General features: G+C 45.3%; 3 protein-coding genes across 9 annotated transcripts in view; all 3 read right to left on the bottom strand.

Moving 5' to 3' along the window:
• Sgk2 (serum/glucocorticoid regulated kinase 2) overlaps positions 1-10,654 on the bottom strand; it is a 21,086-nt gene extending 10,432 nt beyond the window's left edge. For 2 of the 5 annotated variants that reach the window (XM_010631443.3, XM_010631442.2), the window contains exons 1-11: positions 10,558-10,638; positions 9,333-9,390; positions 8,751-8,800; positions 8,189-8,246; positions 7,940-8,023; positions 6,959-7,090; positions 5,288-5,400; positions 5,027-5,063; positions 4,084-4,170; positions 2,113-2,208; positions 1,077-1,232 (exon numbers count right to left, since the gene is read on the bottom strand). In XM_010631443.3, the coding sequence (XP_010629745.1) occupies positions 1,077-1,232; positions 2,113-2,208; positions 4,084-4,170; positions 5,027-5,063; positions 5,288-5,400; positions 6,959-7,090; positions 7,940-8,023; positions 8,189-8,246; positions 8,751-8,800; positions 9,333-9,368 (849 nt within the window). In that variant the 5' untranslated portion in view covers positions 9,369-9,390; positions 10,558-10,638. Of the gene's footprint in view, positions 1-1,076; positions 1,233-2,112; positions 2,209-4,083; positions 4,171-5,026; positions 5,064-5,287; positions 5,401-6,958; positions 7,091-7,939; positions 8,024-8,188; positions 8,247-8,750; positions 8,801-9,332; positions 9,391-10,545 lie in introns of all 5 variants that reach the window. The other 3 variants (XM_033767116.1, XM_010631441.3, XM_033767115.1) reach the window with 3 other exon arrangements.
• Positions 10,653-24,615, bottom strand: part of L3mbtl1 (L3MBTL histone methyl-lysine binding protein 1) — a 47,792-nt gene continuing 33,829 nt past the window's right edge. For 2 of the 3 annotated variants that reach the window (XM_010631426.2, XM_033767114.1), the window contains one exon: positions 11,156-11,860. In XM_010631426.2, coding sequence (XP_010629728.1) covers positions 11,462-11,860 — 399 coding nt within the window. In that variant the 3' untranslated portion in view covers positions 11,156-11,461. Of the gene's footprint in view, positions 10,807-11,155; positions 11,861-24,615 lie in introns of those variants that run through there. The other variant, XM_010631427.3, reaches the window with a different exon arrangement.
• On the bottom strand, positions 22,933-23,908 carry LOC104867192 (DCN1-like protein 4). Its single transcript, XM_033767158.1, has one exon. The coding sequence runs from the start codon at positions 23,452-23,454 to the stop codon at positions 22,933-22,935; it is 522 nt and encodes a 173-aa protein (XP_033623049.1). The 5' UTR covers positions 23,455-23,908.

Here is a 24,615-nt window from a genome sequence, read left to right on the forward strand (position 1 = left end):
TTTTTTTTTTTTTTTTTTTTTTTTTTTTTTTTTTTTTTTGAGACAGGGCCTCACTATGCAGTTCAGGCTGGCCTTGAACTACTATGTAGCCAAGCTGGCCTCAAACTGACAGGGATCCTTTTGCTTCAGTCTTCTGAGTGCCGGGATCACAGCTACCACACCCAGCTGTAAGATTATTTTTAAAGTTCTACTTTATTTTTTAAGTGGTACTTTAATAAAAAAAAGAAGCATGAGCCAGTCATGGTGGCACATGCCTGTAATCTCATCACTTGGGAGGCCGAGGCAGGAGGATCACCATGATCCTTGAGGCCAGCCTAGGCTACATAGTGAGTTTAGGACCGGTCCGAACTACAGGGAGACCCTGTCTCAAAAAAAGAATCACAACGTTATTATGGAAATGACATCTTTATATTCCAAGGGCCCAGCCTGGGCTCTGGAAAGAATTGTTCAGATATTTGTGAAAAGAAAGTCTAGTCCACTCTGCACAGAAGCCAGAGGAAGCTTCTAGAAACTTAGGTCACTCTACTTCCCTGCTCAGAATACCCAAAGTGTACTATTGTCCTTTTTCCCAACACAGGACTTTTGCACATACTGTGTCCTGCGTCTGGGGTGCCATCACCCAGGCCCGTTAACAGCTCTTGCTCATCTTTTAAGTCTCAGCTTCACTGTCACCTGCTCAGAGAGGACCCAGTGGCCATTACAGTGTGAATTTCCCACTCCCATTATTGTTTTTATCTACTCAGTGTTCATTTCCTTACTGACACTTGGCACTTGGTGATAACTGCAATTTTTGTTTTTGGCACCCTCTTCCCACACCCAAGCCTAATAAGTTTGTTAAGTCTCTTGCACCTAACTCAATGTCTGGCACATAGTAGGTGCTCAATAAACATTGGCTGACTATAAGAACTAGAGTAATAAAAGTAGTTGGCTAGCAGCAGTAGTGAATTTCCAGATGAACGAGTTAGCGGCGCCTGATTTTAGAGGGCTGAAGGAGGCATGCTGATGTGCTCCTAAGCTGCCCCTGCAGGAAACTGAGAGCCCCATTGTGGCCAGCGCTCTCCGGCCAGATCACCTACAAAGTCTGCCTTGGAGCCCAGTCGCTGCCTCTGGTCCTTGTGGAGAAGGCCTTGCAGGAGGTCACAGGCAGCCACCGTCCGGCCCCCGGGGATCTTTAGCGGCTGGTGCAGAATGTTCTCATACATTTGGGAAACATCTTGGCTGTAGAAGGGTGGCTGGTGAGAGAGGGAGAGAGGCCAGAAGGTCACCAATGTAGCATGGAAACAGGGCCCAGGGAGACTTGGACCAAGCCAGGTAGGGAGGAGGATTTAGCCAGACTGATGTCTTGTGCAATGACACATCACAGATGGAGAGAGTCAGAAACTCCAGGCTTCCAGCACAGGGAAGTGGGTTGCTGGGAAGGCAGAAGGCTCTGCCTAAGAGCAGGAGGCTCATGGACCTCCAGGCTCCCCTTTCCCAGCTCTCCTAATCCAGCTTGTGCACCAGGTTCACACTTTGACTTTTCACCCTCTCAGCCCACCTCTTAGACATCCTCAGAGAGGCTGCCATTCTCAGATGAGAACACGAGGCTCGGAGGAATTGCACCACACAGCAAGTAAGGAAGCGAGCCAGGCCTCCATCCATACATAGGGTCCAACTCTGCTTCCTGCTGCTCTTCTGCTCCTCCACCTGTCAGCCCTTCTCCTGAGCTCACAGCACCTACTGCTTCCCCTGCACCATGCCACGCTGGTGAACCCCCAGAGAAGAGCTTGCCTTGGGATCCACACAGGCCCAGGGTGGGCTCCCAACCTATCAGCCCTGTGACCTCTCCTGGCCTTCGTGTCCTTCTCAGTAAAACAAAGACTCTTCTATAATCTTCAGTGCTTGACTCCAAAGGCTGCTTTGAGGTGGCCACAGTAAAGTGGTGTGTTATACAGTGTTAAGTGCCAAACTAACTTGGAAAAGACAGATATAAGCCTTGTATTCACATTGGTATCATCTTTCTCCACTTGGGGCAAGATGACTCACTTCATTCTGTGCACAGAGCTTGGACAGACCCATCCTCAGCTGTGCCCAGGGCCAAATGTCCTGTGCAGACAGCAGCACCTCACTCACCAGGCCGTGCAGCATCTCGTAGACAACTGCTCCTAAACACCACCAGTCCACTGCCCGGTCATAAGGCTCTTTACGAAGCACTTCAGGAGCCAAATACTGTTGGAGAAACACGCTTAACTGTAACACACTTATTTTGCTTTTTAAAAAATAAATTTTATTTTATTTTTCCCATGCCCCGCTTAAGTCCCCTCCCTTCCCTATATACAAAAGCTTTGTTTCCATTTCCCCTTCTTTTTTCACTTTTTTCCTTGCCCCTTCCTTCCTGTCTCCCTCCCTCCTCCCTTGTTCCCCTTCCCCTTTGAACACTTCTTCCCATTTCCCAACATCCATTATACATTTCAGTGCTTATTTCAACTTTTGGTTTCTCACACCAGAGAAACAATTTGGTATTTAAACCTGTGTGTTTGATTTATTTCACTTTAGAGTATGACCTCAAGATCCATCCGTTTAGCTATAAATGTCTGAAGCTCTGTCTTCTTTATGGCAGAGTAGTACTCCGTTGTGTAAAAAAGCACTTCTTTATTCACTTGTCAGTTGATGGGCATTTGGGCTGTTTCTAAGACTTAGTTACTACAAGCTGTGCTGCTATAAACATGAGTGTGCATATATCAACATGGTTTGATGCTTTCAATTCTTTTGGGAAGATACCGAGAAGAGGATCAGCTGGGTCAAATGGAACCTCTAGTTTTAGATTTTTGAGACATCTCCACACTGAATTCCACAGTGGTTGCATCAGTCTACACTCTCACCAGCAGTGGAACAGGGTTCCTTTTTCCCCACAGCCCCACGGGCATTTGCTATTGGTTGATATGTTGATAGCAGTCGTCCTTTTTGGAGTGAGGCGGAGTCTCAGCGTTGTTTTCATCTGCATCTCTCCAATGACCAGTGCAATATGCTTCTTTGCAAAGACCTTCGGTCTCAGTTTCTACATCTGAAAACAAGGCCCTTGCAGAAGGTCAGCAGGGCTTGATCCTGCTGTGATATTCATGTAGTGGAGCCCATGCTCATTCAGCTTCTACTCCCCAAAGGCCTAGATTTTTCAGGGCCCTTCGACACGTTCTGGTGACATAAAGATCAAGCAGGACTCTCCTGTATAATTGAATGTGCTGTGTATCACACAGAAGTTTGTTGTTTTGTTTGTTTTGAGACCAGGTCTTTCTATGTAGTGCAAGATCCAAGAATGGTGGGAGTTCAAGAAAAGGCTGTAACCCAAGGCTGCAGGGAGACCTTGGCAGGATAGACAGACAAATGAAATCACTGCTGAGACCCATGGATTTTAACCCTCTGGGCTCTTCTGGGGAAGAGGGAAATGAGTATGCGTTTAACATTCACAAGTCCTGATCTCAAGTCTCAGGCCAGGCCCTGGCATTGCCCATGGACTTCGCCACGTGGGGCTGTGTCATCTGACACAGCAGCCACCAGGCCCATGTGGCTACTGAACACATGGAATGAGACTAAATGCACTATGCACATCTAATGTACTAGATTTCAAAGGCTTAGAAAAAATCCAATAGCTAAACAATTTTACCTTGATTGTATATTAAAATTAGAATTTGGGGTTAAACAAAATAGACTGTTAAAATTAATTTCACCTATTTCTTTACTTTTTTGTGAGGTGCTGGTACTTAGGGTAGAACTTGGGCCTCACACATGCTAGGCAAGTGCTCTACCAATGAGCTACATGCCAGCTCTGTTTTTTTTTAACTTTCAAATGTAGTTACTAGAAACTTTTAAATTGTGCATGTGGTTTGAACATCTTTGCAGAGCTTTGCTACAGTCAGCAAGGACCCAGCTACCCCAAGAGCTTGTGGCCTTGTCACCCTGAGGAAACCAAGGCTCAGTGCAAACTGGCTCAGAGAAAGTGCTGGGATGGAGGAAGTAAGTCCTCTCAGCTATAACCTGATGGCTGTATTTAGGAGCTGTGGCCTCAGCCATTCATGGCCTACCCTCACCTAGGACGCTTACACTTACCTCAGGGGTGCCGCAGAATGTGGACGTGGTCTCCTCAGACTCTACACATTCCTTGCAAAGGCCAAAATCAGTCAGCACCACATGTCCCTGACATGACAAGAGACACGAACAGGAGGGTGGTCTTAGCCAAGCCAAGGATATGGCTCAATCTAACCCGAAGCCCACATACCACACCTCAGGGCAGTGGCTGTGGGGTCTAATGCCCAGATGCAAACTGCAGGCTCTGCTTAGACTCAGACTCCTAGCCTGGATGCCATTAAGTACCAAAGGGCACAAGGTGAGGATGTGGATTCCACTGTCTTCCCCAGCACGCCACAGACTAAGACGCAAGCCTACAACAGTGGCACCCCCAGAGGTTCCTGCTCGACAGCAATCTCCTGACAGAATGCTGGATTGCCATGCCCACCTTCACTGCTGGACACTGCCCCTCCCTACAGGCAGCCCACATCCAGTGACTCGTCCATACAGGGACACAGAGGCCCAGTCTCCTTGCCTCAACTAGGGATGATCCTAAAGAGTGAACCCAGCCTGGTCCCCACCCTGTGAGATCAGCTGAGCCCTCACTTTCACCCACAATGCAACTGAGCTGCTTCCTCTGACCAACCCTGTCTTATTCACCCTTTTTTAAGCTGAATCTGGATGGTGCTCCCCAATAAGCTGCCTGCACTTACCTCTCCATCTCAGTCTGTTTCCAGAGAACCTGGTCCAAGACAGAAGGACTATAAAATCCACTACCTCTACTTGGCTCCACCCCCAAGCCCCCACCTGGGTCCTTGAATATACACATGTGTACACACATAAATATGTATACATAGTCTCCCCGCATATAACACACATGCACACACAGAAATGTACCCTCTACCCAAATGCATGCATGTACAATGCTTACATATATGCGCACAAAGACTCACTGCAACCATGTCTCCCCACCCCCGCCACTAACCTGGCAGTCCAAGAGAATGTTCTCTGGCTTCAGGTCCCTGCACAAAATAAGTTATGGAAGCTTTCAGAGGGACAGAGGGAAAGTGCAGGGAGGCTGGGTACTTGGAAGGAGGACGTCCCAACCCTACCCCAGCTGCTGGTCCCTCCTCAGACAAAACTCCAACTTCACTAGACTTCTGTCAGGATTTAGGGGTCCACACAACCCCAGGCTGTTGGAACAAGAAGGAGTGGGGCCTGGCTCTGAACCACTGGTGGACCTCACCTGTAAATGATGTTGAGGGAGTGCAGGTAGCCAATGGCGCTGGCCACCTCAGCAGCATAGAATCTGGCTCGGGGCTCCAGGAACCTGCGCTCCCGCTGCAGGTGGAAGAAAAGCTGAGGGAAAAGGTGTGAGAGAGGTTGTTCCAGAGTATGGGACAGGCGCCCACATAACACCTCCCTTGTGCCACTGCCACCCTAATCTGAGATGCAGGCCCAAGAGTATATGCAGGTCTTTCCCCCACAGAGCAGTCACCATGTCCAAAGTGTCAGCAGAGGGAAAAATTAATTGGCATTGATTAAGCACCTTCTGTGTTCCAGGCTAAGTCAACTTCCCTTTCATATCTCTTATTTGTTCCGATCCTCATGACAACCTTCAAAGCATCAAATATGATGCTGGTTTCATGTAAGAGGAACCTGGGGGTTCAGAATAGTTAGTTGACTTGTCAAAGATTATGGAGCTCACAGTTAGCAGAGACAAGATTGAGACTATGGTGGTTCAAAGATGTACTTTTCTTCCAACTCAAGAGACAATGATTAAGGTTGTGTGGGCCTTAATCCTCATCATCAACTTGATTAGATTAAGAGATGCCCAGCAGATTAGTGAAGCAGACTTCTGGGTATATCAGGGTGAGTTCTGGAGGTGTGACATTGAGAGATATAACTGGTTCCTAGCTCTTTCCTCTCTGGTGCTTTCTGGAAGCCATCAAATGAGCAGCTTTGCTCTGCCATGACCTTCTGCCATGATGTTTCTTTTGTTCTCTTTCTCTTTTTTTTTCTTTCTTTTCTTTTTGAGACAGGGTCTCACTATGTACTTCAGACTGCCCTGGAACTCACTGTGTAGCCCAAGCTGGTCTCGAACGCTCAGCAACCTTCCTGCCCTCAGCCTCCCGAGTGCTGGGATTACAGGCGTGCGCCATCATGCTGGGCATGCCATGGTGTTTCTGCCTTGTAGCCAGCCTACTATAGTCTGAACCCTCTGAAACTAAGAACCAAAAATAAACTTCTTCTCCTTTAGGTTGCGAGTGCTGGGTATTTTGTGCCAGCAATGGGAAAGCTGATCAATGTAGACTGTCACACTGAGCCCAGTTACCTGTCCCATCTGTCATAGGCAAGGTCCTTCACTTAGAGACACAGGACAAAGACTCCCCTCTTGGCATCGGCCTGAAAGGTCATAGAGTTGAGAGCTGGGCTCAGTGAGGGGAGCCCCACAACATGTTGCCATCTTGCCCAGTGAGACAGAGATGAAGTCCAACTGGGAGCCCCGATTGTCGGAGCCATGCTTCTGCATCACCGGGCAGCTCAGAGCTCTGATTCTGATAATGACAGGATACGCTCTACCCTGTGACCTATGGTGTAAAATTGGTGCATTAGAAATCTTGACCATGAAGTTCTTCTTAGCACTGACCTCTCCTAGATCTATTAAGATGAGTCTGTGAGCAGCTTCATGTGAAACAGACAAGGAAGCATTATGGTTGGGTTTCAGGCAGACCTACACTCAAATCCTCATGTGGACCGGTGACCCTGAGCACGAGTTACTTCCCCGAACCTTGATCACTTCATCTACAAAGTCTGTCTGTTGTAAGAACGTGGTGAGATCATTCCAGAACCTGGCACACAGTGGGTATGTGGGACGGACACCTCCTAGCCAGCAGCCGGCCCAGGGCCCACTCACCTCCCCTCCATTGACATAGTCAAGCACAAAGTAGAGCTTCTCAGAGGTCTGGAAGGAATAGCGCAGGCCCACAAGGAACGGATGCTGCACATTCTTCACCAGCACGTTGCGCTCTGCCATGATGTGGCCCTGCTGTGGAGCCATACAAACAGGGGACCATGTCACAGCCCACCACAGCCCCTTTCATCCCAGTACAACCTCACATGGCCTTGATGATGGGGGTGTCCTGACGAGGACTTCCTCGTGCTCAGGTCCCTGTGGGTGGCTCCCCATTGCCCCTGAGAGCCAAGCCCAAGCTCCTTGCTAGTATTCAGGGGCCAGGATGGTCAGACTCATCCCAAGCCACTCCTTGTCAGTATAGTTTCAGCCCCTGGACTAGAAATTCCTGTTCCCAGAGAGAAAACCAAAGCATATCTGATGATTATATAAATGAGTCTCAGAGAAAATCTGTATAAAAAAAAAAGAGCCATATTCTATGGATATTCATGCCTTTGTTCATGGTATTTTCCCTGCCTGGGCATCCCACCCTCCTTTTAGATCACTGGAATGCTACTGTCAAGACCAGCTCCTTCAGAAAGAGCTCACCTCCTACCCTCATGATATTCTCACTAGTATTAGTCACTCTCCTGAGTCCCTTGTTGAAATTTGATCCTTTCTCTCTGTTCTCCTAGTAGGGTTTGATGTTGAAGGGACTCAATAGGTGGCCAGGCTGGCCTTGGCTTAGAGGGCATTGGGAGAGTACAAAGTGTGCAGATGGGGAGCCTGGCACCTTGACAGGTCAGAAAACGATCCTTCATGCAGCCCTGTATTTCCCCTTGGGCACCGCCTTACCTGAGAAGGAGCAGCGTACTGAATATCTACTGGGTCCCCTGCTGTCACCACTTCTGTATCCAGCTCTTGGAGATGGGATCAATTTTGGAAGCAACATAGGGCTGGAGAGCTTTTTGAGAAGAGGAAGTGCCTGTGCCTGAGCTCTCTTACCTCTTTGTTCTTTAAAATGGACTTTTTCTGCAGCACTTTCACCGCGTAGAAAGTCCTGTCAGACTTGCGCTTGGCCAACAGGACCTGAGTAGAAGCACAAAGGCAGAACCGTATGAATGACCGCTTCTCTTATATAGGAATGTGAGCTCTCTCTTTGCACGTGCTTGACACAAGCTCTCACTTTACACATGCAGGCAGGGGGCAAAGGAAGCTGAAGTGGGGCAAACCCACTCTCTCCTCTCAACTTACCCTCCCATAGTTCCCTTTACCAATGACTTTGAGGAAGTCGAAGTCTGTGGGACAGGCACTGGGGGAAGAGAGAAGAACGTGGATCAACAATATACAGGCTCCTGAGTGCAAATCCAGGCTTCTTTTTAAGTTTGGGATTCAAAAATGCTGGCAGCCTTCTAGAGGCCACATCTCCTTGACCCTAAAGAACTCATCCTCCCCACCGAGAGAGGCTTGTATGATTTGTCCTTCCCCTCAGGAAGCTCATAGTCCGGCTGACAACAGGCAAGGAGAGGGAAACAGCTCACTGCAGAGAAAGCAGGGCCCGGCCCTCCACCCTGAGAATGGCCTGTGTCTGGAGAAGTGCTATCAGTTCCGATGTTAGGGGGTATGGCAGGCAAGAGCTCAGCACGGGCAGTGGCTGGGGAATTAATGGATGAGGAAGCTGGGGTGCAGGTGGGGCGAGCTGGGACGAGGAGGACTTCATCACCATATCAGAGACTCTGGATTTTATTCGCAAGGCAAGGGGAGGTAGCTCTGAGGGAAGCCAGGTAGGAAAGTCACTTGACAGACCAGAACTCACTTTGGGTTGGCTGAAGGCCCCAGGTTGATGTTCCTATTGGCCCTGGGAGGCTGAAGACATTTTTAAAAAGAGGTGATTAATAGGTCCCCTCTCTTTCTCCACCCCAGGCCTGGTTCCTTCTTCAACATCTCTACTAGCCTGTTTCTGCCCCTCCCTCCCTCCATTTCTTTCCACTTTTCTACCCACCTACCCATCCACCCATCCATCCAATCCTCTCCCTATCGCCCGTTTCTCATAACAGCCACAGTGGACTGCTGACTGTTGTGCCAGTTGTAAGAATGAGGAAAGTGAGACCAGGAGGAGTGGTCCAAGGTCTTATAGGCAACTAGGCCAGGATTTAACCCCGTCTGTCTTCACAACCAATTCCATAACTTTTCCATCCCATCTGCTTGAAGTCCTCGCACAAATCTCTCCTCAATTTTCTCTTCAAATGGCCCACCTCTGTGAGACAGTGTGATCCCTGCTGGCTCCCAGTCCTGGTCTAGGACAGCCTATGGGACTGGCCAGTGTCTCTTCAGATTTATGCAACCTTGGGAGGAAAGTGAGCCCCTGGTGCTGAGTGGGAGACCAAGGACTACTCACCTGTGGGCTAGGGATCCCAGCTGGGCTGGAGGCCATTCTGTAGTCGCAATCAGGTGGGCTGTAGAGATATAGGGAGAAGAGGTATGAGAGAGTCCTCTTCCAGTGATTCAGGCATGGCTGCCTTCTCCTGCTCCCCACCCCTGAACCCCTGCCTAAGCTTGAGCAGCTCCTATCCCGGAGCTTAGCAACCTCTGCATAGATAGGACAAGAAATGATGTCCCTTGGACCCTGCCTTCGTCACTAAACATCTCTGGCAGAATGGAGGGGGACAGTGAGGGATAACCTGTCCCAGGATGGGTCTTTTCAGAGGCTGGGTTCAGCCAGGGCAGCAAGACCCCTGTAAACCACAGCAGCTCCAGAACCAAGGCAGGAAGAAATCTTGCAGGCCTAAAGTCTGAATCCTTTCCTTTACTTCGCAAGTGGGCACCTGAGGCCTAGAAAAGGGCTTTCTCGGATCTCAGTTTGTGAGGGGCAGGCTATAATCCCCAGACTCAGACCCCCACTTCCTGTGGATGGTCCCAGAATGGGCTCCGTGCTAACTATAATTTTGCCACAAGGACTTCCACTCAGTGTCTAGGAAGAGCAGCTGCCCTGGGGGCCGGGACTGGAGTCAAAGAGAGCCCCAAGGGCTGGGGATTTAGCTCAGTGGTTCCACCTCCTGCCTCACAAACGCAAGGTCCTGAGTTCGATCCCCAGTACCAAAACAAAAGAGAGCTCCAAGACTGGCCAGTGTCTATTTGAGGTCAGGCAGCAGAGGGAGTGACCAGGTGGTCTAAGCAGCGAGCAGTGATATGTTTTCCCTGCCCTTGCCCTGAGATGTGGAAGAAGCCAGGGTGTCTTGGCCCTGGTTTAGGATGCTCAGGACCCCACAAGCCCTGCACTTTCCACTTCAAAGGTCAAGGTTAAGAGCTAAGATCTCACCTAGGAGACCAATTGCTCACAGGGCTGCTGGAAATTGTGCAACCCAAGGGCCTCTCTGAGTAGATATCACCAATTGTTACAAGGCCATTCAGTGGCCTTCTCTGGAGCTAGGAAAGTGACCACAGAGGAAGGGAGGGAATCCTGCAGCCAGCTTTCCCTAAGAGGCCCGCCTTGCCAGGCCTCAAGAAAGCAAGCTGTGGCGGTGTAGAGGAAGGAGTACAGCTGGGCTGGCTCCCAAGGGCATCCTGAAACAAGGCCACACCCGCCTAGGGCTCTGGTGCAGGGCACAGACCTTACCAAGTACCTGGAAGCCTGAGGAAAAGCCTCCGGAGGACCCAGCAGGGGAGCCAAGGACAGGCAGCAGACAAGAGCCTCTCTCTGTTCTCCCAACAAGAGCTCAAGTGTCAGTGCCTGGTGCCAGCTCAGCCCAGTGCAAAGCTCACAACTCCCAGTGTTGGTGGTGGCAGTGAGAGGCTGGCTGATGTCACACGGGATCCAGCAGAGCTTAAGATGGGACAGGAGACCTCTGTTTCCTCAGGGACACCATTTTCCTCTGGGAAAATAAAAGAGGGAAGTGGACAACAGTTCAGGAGAGCCTGGACCCTAGGGCTTGTGAGACAGTGATTGTGATCTGTGGGTCAGGGTGCATGTTGTGTGTGTAAGCAAGCATTTTACACACAGATATATTTCAGTGTGCCTTGATGTATCAGTGTGACCCTGTAGTTCATGTACTTGTGTCATGTGTGTATATGTGAGAATGCATCTACGTGCCATGCATTTATATCTGTGTCTGTGCATTGTTGTGCTTCTCTGTGTGTGTGTTGTGGATGTGCTTCATTGTGTCTGTATAGTTTGTGTCAGGTATGTTTCTTATTCATATATGTCAGCATGCTTGTGACTGGTTATCTGTTTGCATGAGTATGAGTGTGTGTTAATATGTGCATATTTGATTGTGTAGCCACACAAGTGCATACAGGCACCTCATTTGTGTGTCTGTGTCCACACTGGTGTACAGCAGTAAATTTCTGTGTGTGTGTGCTCACGGGCACAATGTATAGGAGGCCCGGACCTAAGAACACACTTCCTAGGTGCTGCACAGACCTCTGGTCTAAACAGAAGCAGCAGTTGCTGGGGCTTGAACCTTAACTGCTGAAAGCAATCCATTCCCAAGAACCAACAGGGATTTCAGAGAAAGTTGAAGTTGGGGCTCAGGCCAGCTGGCCCTGGTCTTTCACTGCTGAGCACTTGGCCCTTTGGGTCTTCCCTTTTGGCCCCTCAAGGGCTTGGGACCACTGTCCACATGGCAGGCCTGGTTGGCCCACAGCTCTCCTGCTATGTAGGGGAAGCACTCTGGGGCATCCTGCCCCACAAAGGCCTTGCTGTCTGTTGAAGAATTGGGTTTGTGCAGGGATCCTTCCTTTCCCTAGGCCCTCATGAGGGGTGAGAAAGTATTCTGTGGAAGGAAGGAAGGAAGGAAGGGAGGGATGAAGGAAGGAAGGTGGGAAAGAAGGAAGAGTTGACGGGCCCAATATTCTCTGACCTTCTGGAACGTTCCACATGGCCACACAGGCTATATAATTCTCTGCAGGCTCTGAAATGCAGGAAACCTGGAAGTGTTGGTCCAAGAAAAATGGAGTAAACAGTGTCAAAGCCCGTCACCTTTCCACAAAACAGAAATGTTGAACCAGTACACAGATGTTCTGGATGTCTTGTTGACAAAACACATACCCAAAACAAGGACATTTCTTTTCAACAACAAGCACTACTTGTAAGAGGAAATAACCATAGTATAACAACCTCAAGGTCCCCGTATAGGGCACTTCAGAATACCTTGCAGCTGTGAGAGCTCCTGCTTTTCACCTTACACCCTTCTTGCCCTATTGAGATGCTGCTTCATTTCTTTGTTCTTTTCAGTTAAACTCCTCAAGAGTCTTCTGGGTTTATCATTTCCACTCTGTTTCCTTTTCTCTTTGAACCCATTCTAAGAAGGGCTCCATCACAACACTCCAATGCATCTGTGGATGGTGGCTTACATATGCCAAAGACAGGGAGAAACACTTCATCCTCATCTCTCATCTTGCCTTCTTTTTTTTCTTCTCTGTGTGTGTGTGTGTGTGTTTGCGTGTGCACGCGAGTGCATAACTGGAGACTGGGCCCAGAACCTGAGCTACATTCCAAGCCCTTTTTTTTTTTACTTTATATTTTTATTTTTATTTTTATTTTATTTTATTTTTTTTTTGATACTGGGGATCAAACTTGGGACCTTGCTCTTACAGGCAGGCGGTGGAACCACTGAGCTAAATCCCCAGCTCTGTTTTTGTTTTTTTGAGACAGGGTCTCAATATATTCCAGGGTGGCCTTTAACTCACTATGTAGCCCAGGCTGGCCTCAAACTATGGTGAATCCTTTTGCCTTGGCTTCTTGAGTGGTGGGATTACAGGCAAATGCCACCATGCCTGGGCTTATTTTTCAGTTTTAAGATAGGCACAAAGTGGTCCAGACTGGGCACGAACTTGTAATCCCTTAGTCTCACCCCTCCAGAGTGCTGGGATTACAGGCATGCACCAACATGCCCAGCTCTTTGAAGGCTTTGGCACACTCATTTTACCCACTTGGCTTTGGGAGCTCCTGGTGCTCCTTATATTACTGACTTCTCTGTCTCTTATCCTGAATTCTTTCCTCTTTTCATTCTTTAACCTTGGCTCAGTCCTTGGATCTCTATACTTGTTTCTTAGTGGATCAAAACCAGTTTCATGGCTTAACCAACTATATTAGACAGTTCCCAGATTTATCTCTTTAATTCTGATCTTTCCATAATGATGGCTTTATACATCTGCTTCCTGACAATTTGCTAGATATCTAGAAGTATCTCAGCCTTCACATGTCCAAAACAAGGCTCTCAACTCCTCTTCTTTCTCCTGCCTCAGCCATCTGCTCCTCCCTCAGTCATCTCACTATGACCTACTAAAAACTTCAAGCTAGCAACTTGTAATTCATTCTTGAAACTTTACACTTTTACTCCACCTCCACTCCATCATGAAATCCCATTCAAATCTATCTGGAAAAGAAAACCAGCATGTCAAGGAGAAACCTGCACTCCCATGTTTATTGCAGCACTATTCATAATAGTCAAGATAGGGGATTGATCTCAGTATCCATCAGTGGCTGAATGGATAAAGCAACTGTGATCTATCTATCTATCTATCTATCTATCCATCCATCTATCTATCTGAATATAACTCAGGGAGGAACCTGGAGGACATTATGTTAAGTGACTGTCCCCAGGGCATCCACTCTCTTCATCCATCCCTAGGTTGCTCCAGCTGTTGCTCAACACATAAAGTACCCTCTCATCTCTGACGCCTTGTGCTTATTTTTCCCTCTGCTTAGAAAGCTCTGCCCTAGACCTGTGCAGGGCTGGTTTCTACTAACATGACACAAGTCCCTGCTTGTGTCACCTCTTGGAGAGGCCTCTGCTGATTACAGATGATGGGTTTTCCTGGTTTGGCTGGGACTTAGGGCTCCCAGTGCTAAAACCAGTATAATCCTGGGCAAACCAAGATGGTTGATTAATCTTCAAAACATTCCGGCTCACTTCCTAGACAGTTTTCTAATTTTCTTCCTTCCATCCTTCCCTTCCCTTCTCTTTCCTTTAGCTGAGGCATTTATCGAAGCTTTCTTTTTAAATTATAATTGTTAGCATATATTAATTGAACAAAATATTGGTGTCTTTGTGACATTTTCACATATGCACATAGCTTACCTTCTCTAACCCCTTCTCTCTTCTCCCTATACTTTTCTTTGTAGCACTTATCACTCTCTGACACTATGCCACTATTTAAATGTTTTTATTTTCTGCATCAAACTAGATCATTAGCTCCAGGAAGAACAAAGACTTTTCTCGTTCACTACTGAATCACCTCAGCACCCAGAATGAGCCAGGAATACCACAGGTACTCAGAACATATCTGACTAATGAAACCAAGTGATGAGTTGATAAATTATGGCACACATAAAATGGAAGTTACACAACCAAAAGGTCTACATTAGCCTACATAACTCAAAAGAGAAACATGTATCTGAAGAAATATCAAGCAAAAGAAAAAAAAGCAGGTTTCAAGATGGTAGGTGCACTAAGGGTATCAATTTTGTAAAAGTAAAAAACAAACATGTACATGAACATTTCTGCATGCGCGTGCACACACACACACACACACACACACACACGAGGCAAGAGGCCATGACACCAAATTCTTTGGTTAGGTTATTTTTATTTTTGAGCTACTGTGTAAGACTTCTCATGAGGTTCTCTTCAGTTAGTATCTAAGTATCAAGTCTGCTGGGAACTTTGACACTCCAATCGCCCACCGTCACTTTAATTATAATCCCCACACCTGAGCAGTTCTCTCACTTCCTAAGGCTTCCTTTTCTCGTGCACCTGGTCTATGATTTTTCTGGTCAGAAGCCAGGCATCGGTATCCTTCTCCCAACCCTTTGAAGTACGATGGCCTCTGTGAATTCTGAGGGGGTTGCCCAAGCCACTTCTAAAATCCTCAAGCCTGTCCCTACCTTAATTTACTGCAGCCTAAGTCTGCCTTCCTGTCCCAGCTCTGTGAATACCTGCTTACATCTACCTGAGCTGTAGAATGAACACCACACAGTTCACCCTCCTTAGAACATTTCCTCTACTCACCAGGTCTTCTTGCTAACTCTGCCATGACCCTCATCTGCCTTCCTCAGAAGCCTTGATACCTTGCCAGATACCCTGTCCTTGTACTTGCCCTCTGCTGTTACACCTGTCTTCACTCCACCATAATCCTGCCTGACTGGCTCAAGGGTCAGCTTGGTCTTATTTTCTTCCCACAACCTCACAGGTTAGGAAATATCATCTCCTTGCTTTAAGGAAGAGGAAACAGACATGGAGAGGGGAAGTGACCTGAACAAGACAGAGTTGGCTGCATAATCCAAGCAATTTGGGAAGCTGAGGCAGGAGGAACACAATTTTGAGGCCAGCCTGAACAGTTTAGTGAGACCTTGTCTCAAAGTCAAGAAAGAAGGGGGCTGAGGATATAGCTCAATGTAGCATGTGTACCTAACTTGGAAGAGGCCCTCCTTCAATCCTCAGTAACACACACACACACACACACACTCAATAAGAAGGAAGAGGAGGGAAAGGAGGAGGAGAAGAAGGAAGAAGAGGAAGACAGGGTGTAGGAGAAGAGAAAAGAGAGACAGAATAAATGATATAATTAGGATTTGAACCCTGGCTGAACCAGTCTGACTCCAAAAACTGTGGCCTAGAATTCTGAGAAATTAGAAGTTAGAAAAAGGAAGGAATAAAAGTGGGGAGGAAGTGAGGATGTAATTTGGTTAGTTAGGGAAGAAAAATCAAAGCAGTTTATGAAGAAAGAAGAGAGACAGAGAGGAACAGTGTTAGGAAAGAAGGAAGAAAGGGAAGGAGAAAAGTCAGGAGGGTACGAGGCAGGAAGTAAAGGAAGCAGGCAGTGAGGAAGGACACTAGTCCGGTTCAGCAGACCAACCGGCCAAGGCAGATGTCCTGCCCACAGGAGAGCCTCTCACCTGGTCACTCTAGGTCCCAGTGCAGCTCTCTGGGAGCTCTGCCCTCTCTCTCTGCATGGCCCTTCTGACCTGGAACCCAGTTTTAACTCACCAAGCAACCTTCCTTGGCAGGAGCGACCTGTCACCTACTCGCCTGACTCTCAAACCAGCTAGAGTTCAACCTCTTAGCCCTTTCAGCTGGGAGCTGCCCGGGGCCTTCCAGTTACTAATTAACTCCGGACTGATTGACCATACTGGCTACACCCACTGGCTGCTTGACAGCCCTTCCCTGGGGACCCTCTGATCTTTTCAAAGCTTTTTTTATTTTGGGTACCAGGGATCAGACTCAGGACCTTACACTTGTGAGGCAGACGGTGGCAACACTGAGCAAAATCCCTGGCCCAAGCTACATTTTTTTATTAATTAAATTTTAAACTTAACTTGTATGACCTTGGGCAAGTGATTTCAGCTCCTGGAGCTTCGGGTGAACGATGAAGGCCATGTGTTTTGCCTTGAGGGTGGATCTCCGAAGTCCCTTTCAACACTGTCACATTTCCCTTCCCTGGAATGGCCCCCTTCCCAATGTCCAGCTCAAATGCTGACTTTTCCTCATAGCCTCCCCCGATCCATCAGCTCAGTCGCCCTTTCTCTTCAAGCCTGGAAAACTGACAATGAAAAGACTTGTCTCATGTAACTCCCTCTTCTGTCCCCTGCCGGAGGGGTCACCAGCCTCTGTGCTGAACCTTCTGGGGCGCTTCTGGAGATGTGCAGTGCATTCCCTCCTCAGCGGAGTCTTGGCTGGACGCCTCTGGCACATGCTTGTGTTGAGCCAATACTGCCATCCAGAACTTAACCTGCCTTGGCACTGCCCTGGAGGAGAATCTAAGCTGAGATGAGATCCAGGGCCTGCTCTGTCCTTTGGAGACTACGGCCCAGGAATAGGACTTAGCTGGTTCTGCTCACAGGAGAAGAAGTCTTCCTTGTGGTTGCCCTAAAGGTGCCTAGGCCTGAGGTTCTAACTCATGGCAAGGGCGAGGCCTGGCCCACTGGGCAGATGGGCAAAGCTCTGCTCAGTGGCCCTTCTGCCAAGGGACTCCACTCAGTGGATTCCTCTAAGTCTGACTTTCACTTTACTTCCACCCTTGCCTTTCCATTCAAATATCAATAACTTCACGGTCAGGTCCAGTGTTTTAAAAATGGATGGCTCTGATACGCTCCAGAGGCCCACACTCCCCGCCTCCACCAACACAAACATCAGCACGTGCCTGGCCTCAGCCCACAGAGGGAAGGCGCTGGCCCAAGAGCAAATCAGGACAACAGCCAGGGTTCTACCCCTTTCCCTGTGCTGTTCCTCTAAGCTCCTCCTCCCCTGCATTCCCAGGGCTGGCTTTAAAAACCCATACTATGGTATCAATGGGACAAACTATATCAAAGAACTGCCTCTTTAGAGTGCTGTGGATTAACCTCAGGGCCTTGCAGCATGCTAGACAAGTGTGTCTACCACTGAACTACACACTCAGCTGTGAAGAATTTGGTTTTTGTTTTGGTTTGGTTTTTTGAGACAGGGTCTCACTATGTAGTTGAGACTGACCTGGAACTCACTATGTAGCCCAGGCTGGTCTCGAAGTTACAGCGATCCTCGTGCCTCAGCCTCCTGAGTGCTGGGATTACAGGTGTGCACCACCACACCGGGAAGTCCTGAAGAGTTTGAACATACAGAAGAGTGTTGAATAAAAAGTGAAAGCTTCCCCTCCAGACCCATCTTCAATCTCCCTCCCAGAAGTAAGTGCAGCTAACTAAAAGATGACAATCATTCATGATGTTCATTTCTGCCCTAATCTATATATTTTTTCCCCAGAAAACTGAGCCATACTATACATAACATTCAGCAATCCATTCATTTTTCTCCCATACATTTTTCCCATGCCAATACAAAAAATTCAACAGTTTTTAACAGCTACATCATACTGCATAGTGTAGGATCAACTCCACCGTCCCTATTCCTTGTTCCTGTATCAGGAAAGTAACCATTTTGGGGAGGTGAAAGGAAAGGGTGTAATGGATTGAAATTGATTAGGCTACACCAAATGCAGGTAAGAATGTCCCAAAACAAACCCCACCATTATGTAGTATTCACATACAGTAATAAAATAGAATAAAATAAAAGTACCTGCTTCATGATTCTTTGAATAACGCTGTACAGAACATCTTTGCTTTTATATCCTGTGGCCTTGTGCTCTTATTTTTGGTGGATACAAACTTCTGAACATGGGAGTACTGGGTGAGTTTTGACCTATTTACCAAATTTCTATAAAAAGTTCTGCCAGCAGACATGGCTACTAGCAGGACTTGAACTTGTCCTTCCTTCTCAGTAATGTGTAGATAACAGCCAAAGCCACTTGTAAATTCCTCTCCATCTTTTCTCTTCCTTTTTCCATGCCCTCCCACCCTCCCTGGATGGACTCTTGTTTGGGTATGAAGATCAAAGACATGTTCTCAGGGATGGAAAGCGAGAATCTACCGCCAGGAATATTTCCTCCATTTCTAGGTTCCTTGGCCCACTTCTCTGTCATTTGGCCCCACTTCCAGCCCCACCTCTCCCTGTACCTACAGATTCCTCTACAGGCAGAGTAAATACCTGACTCGGGGTCAGTATAGAAAAACCTGTTACCCATGTGAGTTGGGAGCAGGACCCTGGTGCCAACAGACTCACACATGGGCCCCAGTTTTCTTTTGAAAAAAAAAAGTTTTTAGAAAGTGAAAAATGCATGAAGTTTTAAAAGGATTACTGGGTAATGAAAAAGATTAGTTCTTTATCTTCACTTTTTTTTTTCTTAAGAGTAGGAACAACTTATTGAGAGAGTTTCTGCCTAAGACAGACAGTAAGAGGTCCAGAAAGTGGGTTTACCCTATCCTCACCTTTTTTTTTTTGGTACTGGGGGTTCGAACTCGGGCCCTTGTGCTTGCAAGGCAGGTGGCGCATTCTCGCCTTCTAAAAAAAAAGATGTTTCCTTGGAATTTCTCTCCTTGTGTCTAAATTAAACACTATGCTTTTACCGCCATTCTTCCATCTTTTAGTTTAATAAATTTTCAAAGGGCTTTCTTCTTTTTGGGCTTTTTGAGACAGGATCTTACTATGCAGTTCAGGCTGCCCTTGAACTCAGTATGTAGCCTAGGCTGGCCTTGAACTCACCCTGACCCTCAATCCTCCAGCCTCAGCCTCCTGAGGACTGGGATTCTAAGTACACATCACCACACCCAGCTAAAGGGCTTCTAAGCAGAATATTTAGATCTTGCCCATTCAAACACACTTCTGCTTTTCCTGAAATTAATTTATAATTGTTTTGTTAGATCACTTAAGAAATTGCACATGAAAAAAAGTAAAAAAAAAAAAAAAAAGAAATTGCACATGAACAAGGGAGATGGTCTGAGGAACGCATCATTAGATGATTTTATCATGCAAAGATCAGAGTGTACTTACAAACTAAGATGTCTTCAGTGTCACTAGGTGCTTTAATTTTATGGGACCAACTATCCTACATTCAGCCCATCAGTTGAAAGTCGTTATGTACATGACTATATATTCAATGTTTTTAGAGATAATTCTATATTATTAAGTATAAGTCTGATGATCGTATATAACTGCCCCTAATATATCAATGTATGTTTTTGGTTGGTTTGAGTTCCATCCAACCTTTCTGGACCCTTTCATCCTCCTGTCGTCACTTGGCTGTCAGTCAGGCCCTGCCTTTTCCATCCCTTTGGAAATCCCCCTCACCTCTCTTCTTCTGGATCCTATGTCTTCCTCTTGTGTGTGTGTGTGTGTGTGTGTGTGTGTGTGTGTATGTGTATACATTAGGGACTGAATCCAGGGCCTACACACTGAGCTACATCCCCAACTCTTCTTCATTCTTTTCATTTTATTTATTTTTTGCAATCAAACACAAATACTTTTTTATTTATGGGATATTGTTTTACACCAATTCCATGAAAAACTCAAACCAGTGTGCTGTACTCAAGTTAGGGAGCATAACAGCATTTCAGTTAAGCTGGGAGTCACAGGACTTGCATATGTTTATGAATGCAAATACTGACGACACAAAGCATTCACAAGTTATAGGTTAGCTGCTGTTCATTTAACAGTAACTCCCAATAAAAATTATTTTATAAAAAAAAGCAACCCACATGTTGGTCTCATTTACAGGTACCCAACATTTTAGTTGAAAAATGAATTCTATACATTTATTGTACAACTTATGAAAGTACAAAGGATAAGGCTTACAGAGGTATCTTAGCAGTTATAAGAATAAAAACTGACTTTTAAAGCCGTCTGTATAAATTTCAAAAGCACTGTCAGAATAGGGACGGAGAGGCAACAGAAATCTGTTGTTAAACCAGAATCTAGGGGTCTCTCTAGTTAGATTTATAAAAACTTAATTCAAAGCTCATGCTTCAAAAAAGGGGCATGTAACATTACAGTGCATGTTTATGGCGAATCAAACAATGAAAATTCTGACCTAAAAAACTGTATTCCCTAACAACAGAGCATTGCAAAGTAAACTTCAAAACACAAGGAAAATACAACATAGACTTGGGTACTAAAGAAAAACCAGAAGAAGGCACCCTAATTTATTAGACATTAGCTCACAAAAGTAAGTGCTTGATGAACTGTTTAGCACTGTGTAACTTAGGCAAATTTTCAAGAAAAAGTGTTTTATTACTTTCGCTTAGGTTCTGCCACCTGCCTCGCAAGGCAAGGACTCGAGTTCGATCCCCAGAACCAATAAACAAACAAACAAACAAACAAATAAATAAAATAACATAAAAATATAAAATGAACCAAGGGTAAGTACTCTGTGACCGGAGGTTACACAGACTCATTTTTCAGGGTAGTTTAGAGATTTGTTTTTTAAATATGCAAGATTATCTCACTGGAATACTTACTTTCATATCATAAAGGTGATTTTACTTGGGTTTTCTCTCATCAAAATGTTCACTATGGATGCAATGTACCATTTCCCCCTTATTACAACTCTTTTATTTTAAGATTAACTGTGCTTAGTATTTTAAAAATTCTCCAGATTCTAACATAACATTTAAAAGAATTTCACCTATGATTTTCTATGTTTTCAGGAAAACAGAACTTATCAAATTTAAGACCTGTTGCCTCTAAAGTGTGATTTATAAACATTTCACTGGGGTATATCTGAAAATAATCCAATTCTCCACAGATCCAAACCTGCCAATGGCCAATCCCCACTATGATAACATGAATCAGACCATCTTTTAACACGGCAGTCTCAAAAGCTATTGTATACTACTGACATTTCCTTTTCTTTCCTGATATTAATTTATGCAAATTGACATAAATTTCTAAGGTTAAAAGTGAGATTAGAAACAAGGAATGGTTACATATATTTAATCACTACTGTTTTTAAAATTTCTGTTTTATTTCACAGCAAACCAAACCTTATTTTTCAGAAGAAAAAGGAAATAGTTGCATTCTACCATATCATGATTTTGTATATGTACACACACCATATATACAAAATGTCTGTCTTTGGTGGCTCAGTTAGGGAAAAAATAATATAAAATCAGAACACCGTTTGCAAAAAATTTTGTTAAACAATGATCAAGAGTAGCATTGTCTGTGTGCTTTACTCATTTAACATCATTTAAAGGTTCACATTTAAGGGCCGAGGATTTAGCTCAGTGGTTCTGCTGCCTGCTTTGCAAATGCGAGGTGCTGAGTTTCATCCCTGGTACCAAAAAATATAAAGGTTCACATTTAATCTAAAAAAATTTTGGGCCAATACTCCAAATCATTACACGTTCAAGCATGGATACTGCTCACAACCACAGCAATCACTTGCTCAAATGCGCCTTGGCACTTTACTTGGTTAAATTATTAGACTGTTGTAGGTTTACAAAACTTTAGGGACCAGGTTAGTCATTCAATAACACCATTACATTCAATAGCACCAGACTGGGGGTGGGTGTGAAAACGTAATCTATACATCTTCTTGAGGCCAAAAAAAAAAAAAAAAGACATAAAACACAAATCTAAACATCCCATCCTTGTTTCCTCATACACATAAATAATGGCTATACTCTTCTGTACTAATGATTCACGTAATGACAAGTGGCCCATTTGGGAAAAGGTCCTAGAGTGTGGTAAGGGTTAGCTCAACGATAGTGGCTTCGTGTCCACTGCCTGCAATGAACACATTACCAGGAAAAGCCTGGCATGAAATAAACAAGGAAAACAAAACAAAACACCTCTCACTTATAGTTTCTTTTCCAAAAAACTAGGAAATTAGACATCATGAAATCTAACTGAAAACATGCAAGCTACAACTAAAAGTGCTCTGCAGTTATAAATGCCAGGAAGCCACTAGATTTTCAGGGAGGCAGAAAAATAAACTTTAGTCAGTGTATCATAAAGAGCATCAGCAGACCAAACACCAGCTGAAGGAATGTAAAAGGGTTAAAAAAAAAATTAAAGAAAGCTTATGAGAATTTAAACCCCAATTTTTAAAAAGGGTGCAATTTCAATTTGTTCATCTGTACCTGTATTCAAGCTACTACAGTTTTAATATTAAAAACAAAAAACTGTATCTTGTATGGTGAAAACCATTTGTGGTGTGTCGCCCGTCTACATGGTCAAAAATTACAACTTTCATAATTTTAAAATGCTAATAATATTAAGTACAACAAATGCTATTTGGCACGAGCCACTGAAAAGTTATCACTCCTACCTCCTCTTCCAGACATTGGCCTCTTAAACTGTAAGATTAATTCTGGCAACATTTGCTCATGGTAACAGTTGTTTTGTCTTGTTCTCTGAAATGCTATGTTTGAGGCCAAATAAAATGCTATAACTGGTTCATTTGAAAAAAGGAACCATAAATATGCCACAAATTTATTTTTACAATACATTTTTGCAGAAATAATCTCTAGGTGAAGCTTCTATACACATATACAAAATTTAAACAGCAATACACACATAATCACAGTGAGAACACTGGCGATCTCACCAATCTGTAGTGTAAATACAAACTGGGAAGCAGCCTTCCACGAGATCAATGCTACACAGCAAGCAGGGCTGGCCCTTTCAACATCAAACACCAAAACATCCCTGCAAAGGGGAGGCAGTGCAAGGAAAGCAGCCTGTCCTTTGATACAAACAGCAATTTATGGCCGACGGGTGACATAACTGTGGCAACAGTGACTCTCGCACTGCTATACATATAGTCCTCGGACATCTGTTTGTCTTATACCACTTCATGAACTCATCCAACAGGACTGGCCATGCTCCATCTTCACTGTAGTTGCTGAGGTCAAGATTAATCGTTCTGCTGAATTCAAGTACATTGCACCGCTGGTCTTTGTTAATCACTTCATATTTTGATTGCTCTAAGAATTGGTGAAACACTGGGAAAAGGGGCCAGATTTTTCCTAATGACAGTCCCAACATACACTTGGCAGTGTTTATGTCTAGGCTGTGCTGGTCCTTTTCCCGTGCGAAGTCAAATGCATATCTATAAATAAACTTAAAGTTTGTAGAATCATTTAATAATGACCTCAAGCAGTCCAAAGAATTTCTGAGTTTTTCTGTTGTATCACACTGTAAAGAAGTCATTCCTGTTAACTATTTTTGTAGAGCAAAATAACCCATTTTGTGCATCCAATTTCCAAGCTAGGACAAGCATAACTACGTTTTCAGGTTCTACACTAATGTCTTCACAAAATTTCTCCATTCCTTCAGAACCCACAACATCCTTAGAACCTGTATTTTCATAGAACCATTCTAAGCACCGCTTACTTGAGAAGGTTTCTTCTTCAGTCTTAATTCTAATTGAATTGTATTTTCTATACATGCTATTATGTTTACTCTTCTTGACAGATAAGTCATCTCCAGAGGCAGGTCTTCTCTTTTTCCTTGGGGGCATCACTAGTAAAGCATCTGAACAACTGCAAGGTTTGCAGGCTTCCAAAATGCCAAGTCTATTCACTATTCAGCCTCTCTGATGTTCACCACAGTTCATCACTCTCATGCACCAGGCTGGCGGTCAGCACCTCACAGGAAGGGTGGGGTGCTCAGTCCCAGGGAAGCAAGTGTGCAAGAGGCACACAACTCTGCTCTACCAAACACAGCCACCCTGTCTGGTGATCACTGTGGCCAATGTCTTCATTAGATTTAGCTTATTAAAGGTGCGGTAGATCTTATGAATATTTGCCAGTGTAGAGATGAGAATTCAGCTGAAAGTTGGCAGCTGCAGCATCCAAGTGTATTTTCGGGCAGCTCACTCACTGCCCAGACCCCCGAGCTCACCTCACAGTCTCCCCACCCTTTTTTAAAATTTTGAGACAAGGTCTTGCTAAGTCTCTTAAGTTGCCCAAGCTGGACTCAAACTTGAAATCCCCCTGCCTCCTCTTCCTAGAGTATTGTGATTATAGGTGTGTGCCACCTCACCCAAATCTTTTTGTCTTCCTTTGTAACAAATTGTCTTATTGTGGTAAATATGTATAACATAAAATTAGCCATTTTAAGCATTTTTCAGTGGCATTAAGTGCATCCATAATGTTGTACAATCATTACTACTATCTACTTTTTAAAAATATTTTTCCCTTATTAGAGCATGGTGGCACATGCCTGCAACCCAGCATTTAGGAGCCCGAGGCAGGAAGATGACAAACTGAAGGCCAGTCTGGGCAATGCAGCCAGGCCTTGTCTCAAAAAACAAAGCCCCCCCCCCACAATTCCTGTCTTTACTGCGCCATAATTATTACAGTAATGGAG

This window comes from Fukomys damarensis, unplaced genomic scaffold, assembly GCF_012274545.1.
Source record: "Fukomys damarensis isolate Sample0158 unplaced genomic scaffold, DMR_v1.0_HiC HiC_scaffold_22, whole genome shotgun sequence".
In the NCBI taxonomy this organism is placed as follows: domain Eukaryota; kingdom Metazoa; phylum Chordata; class Mammalia; order Rodentia; family Bathyergidae; genus Fukomys; species Fukomys damarensis.

Excerpts from the sequence above, each read along its gene's own strand:
- LOC104867192 (XM_033767158.1), bottom strand. The coding sequence starts at position 23,454 with ATGACTTCTTTACAGTGTGATACAACAGAAAAACTCAGAAATTCTTTG.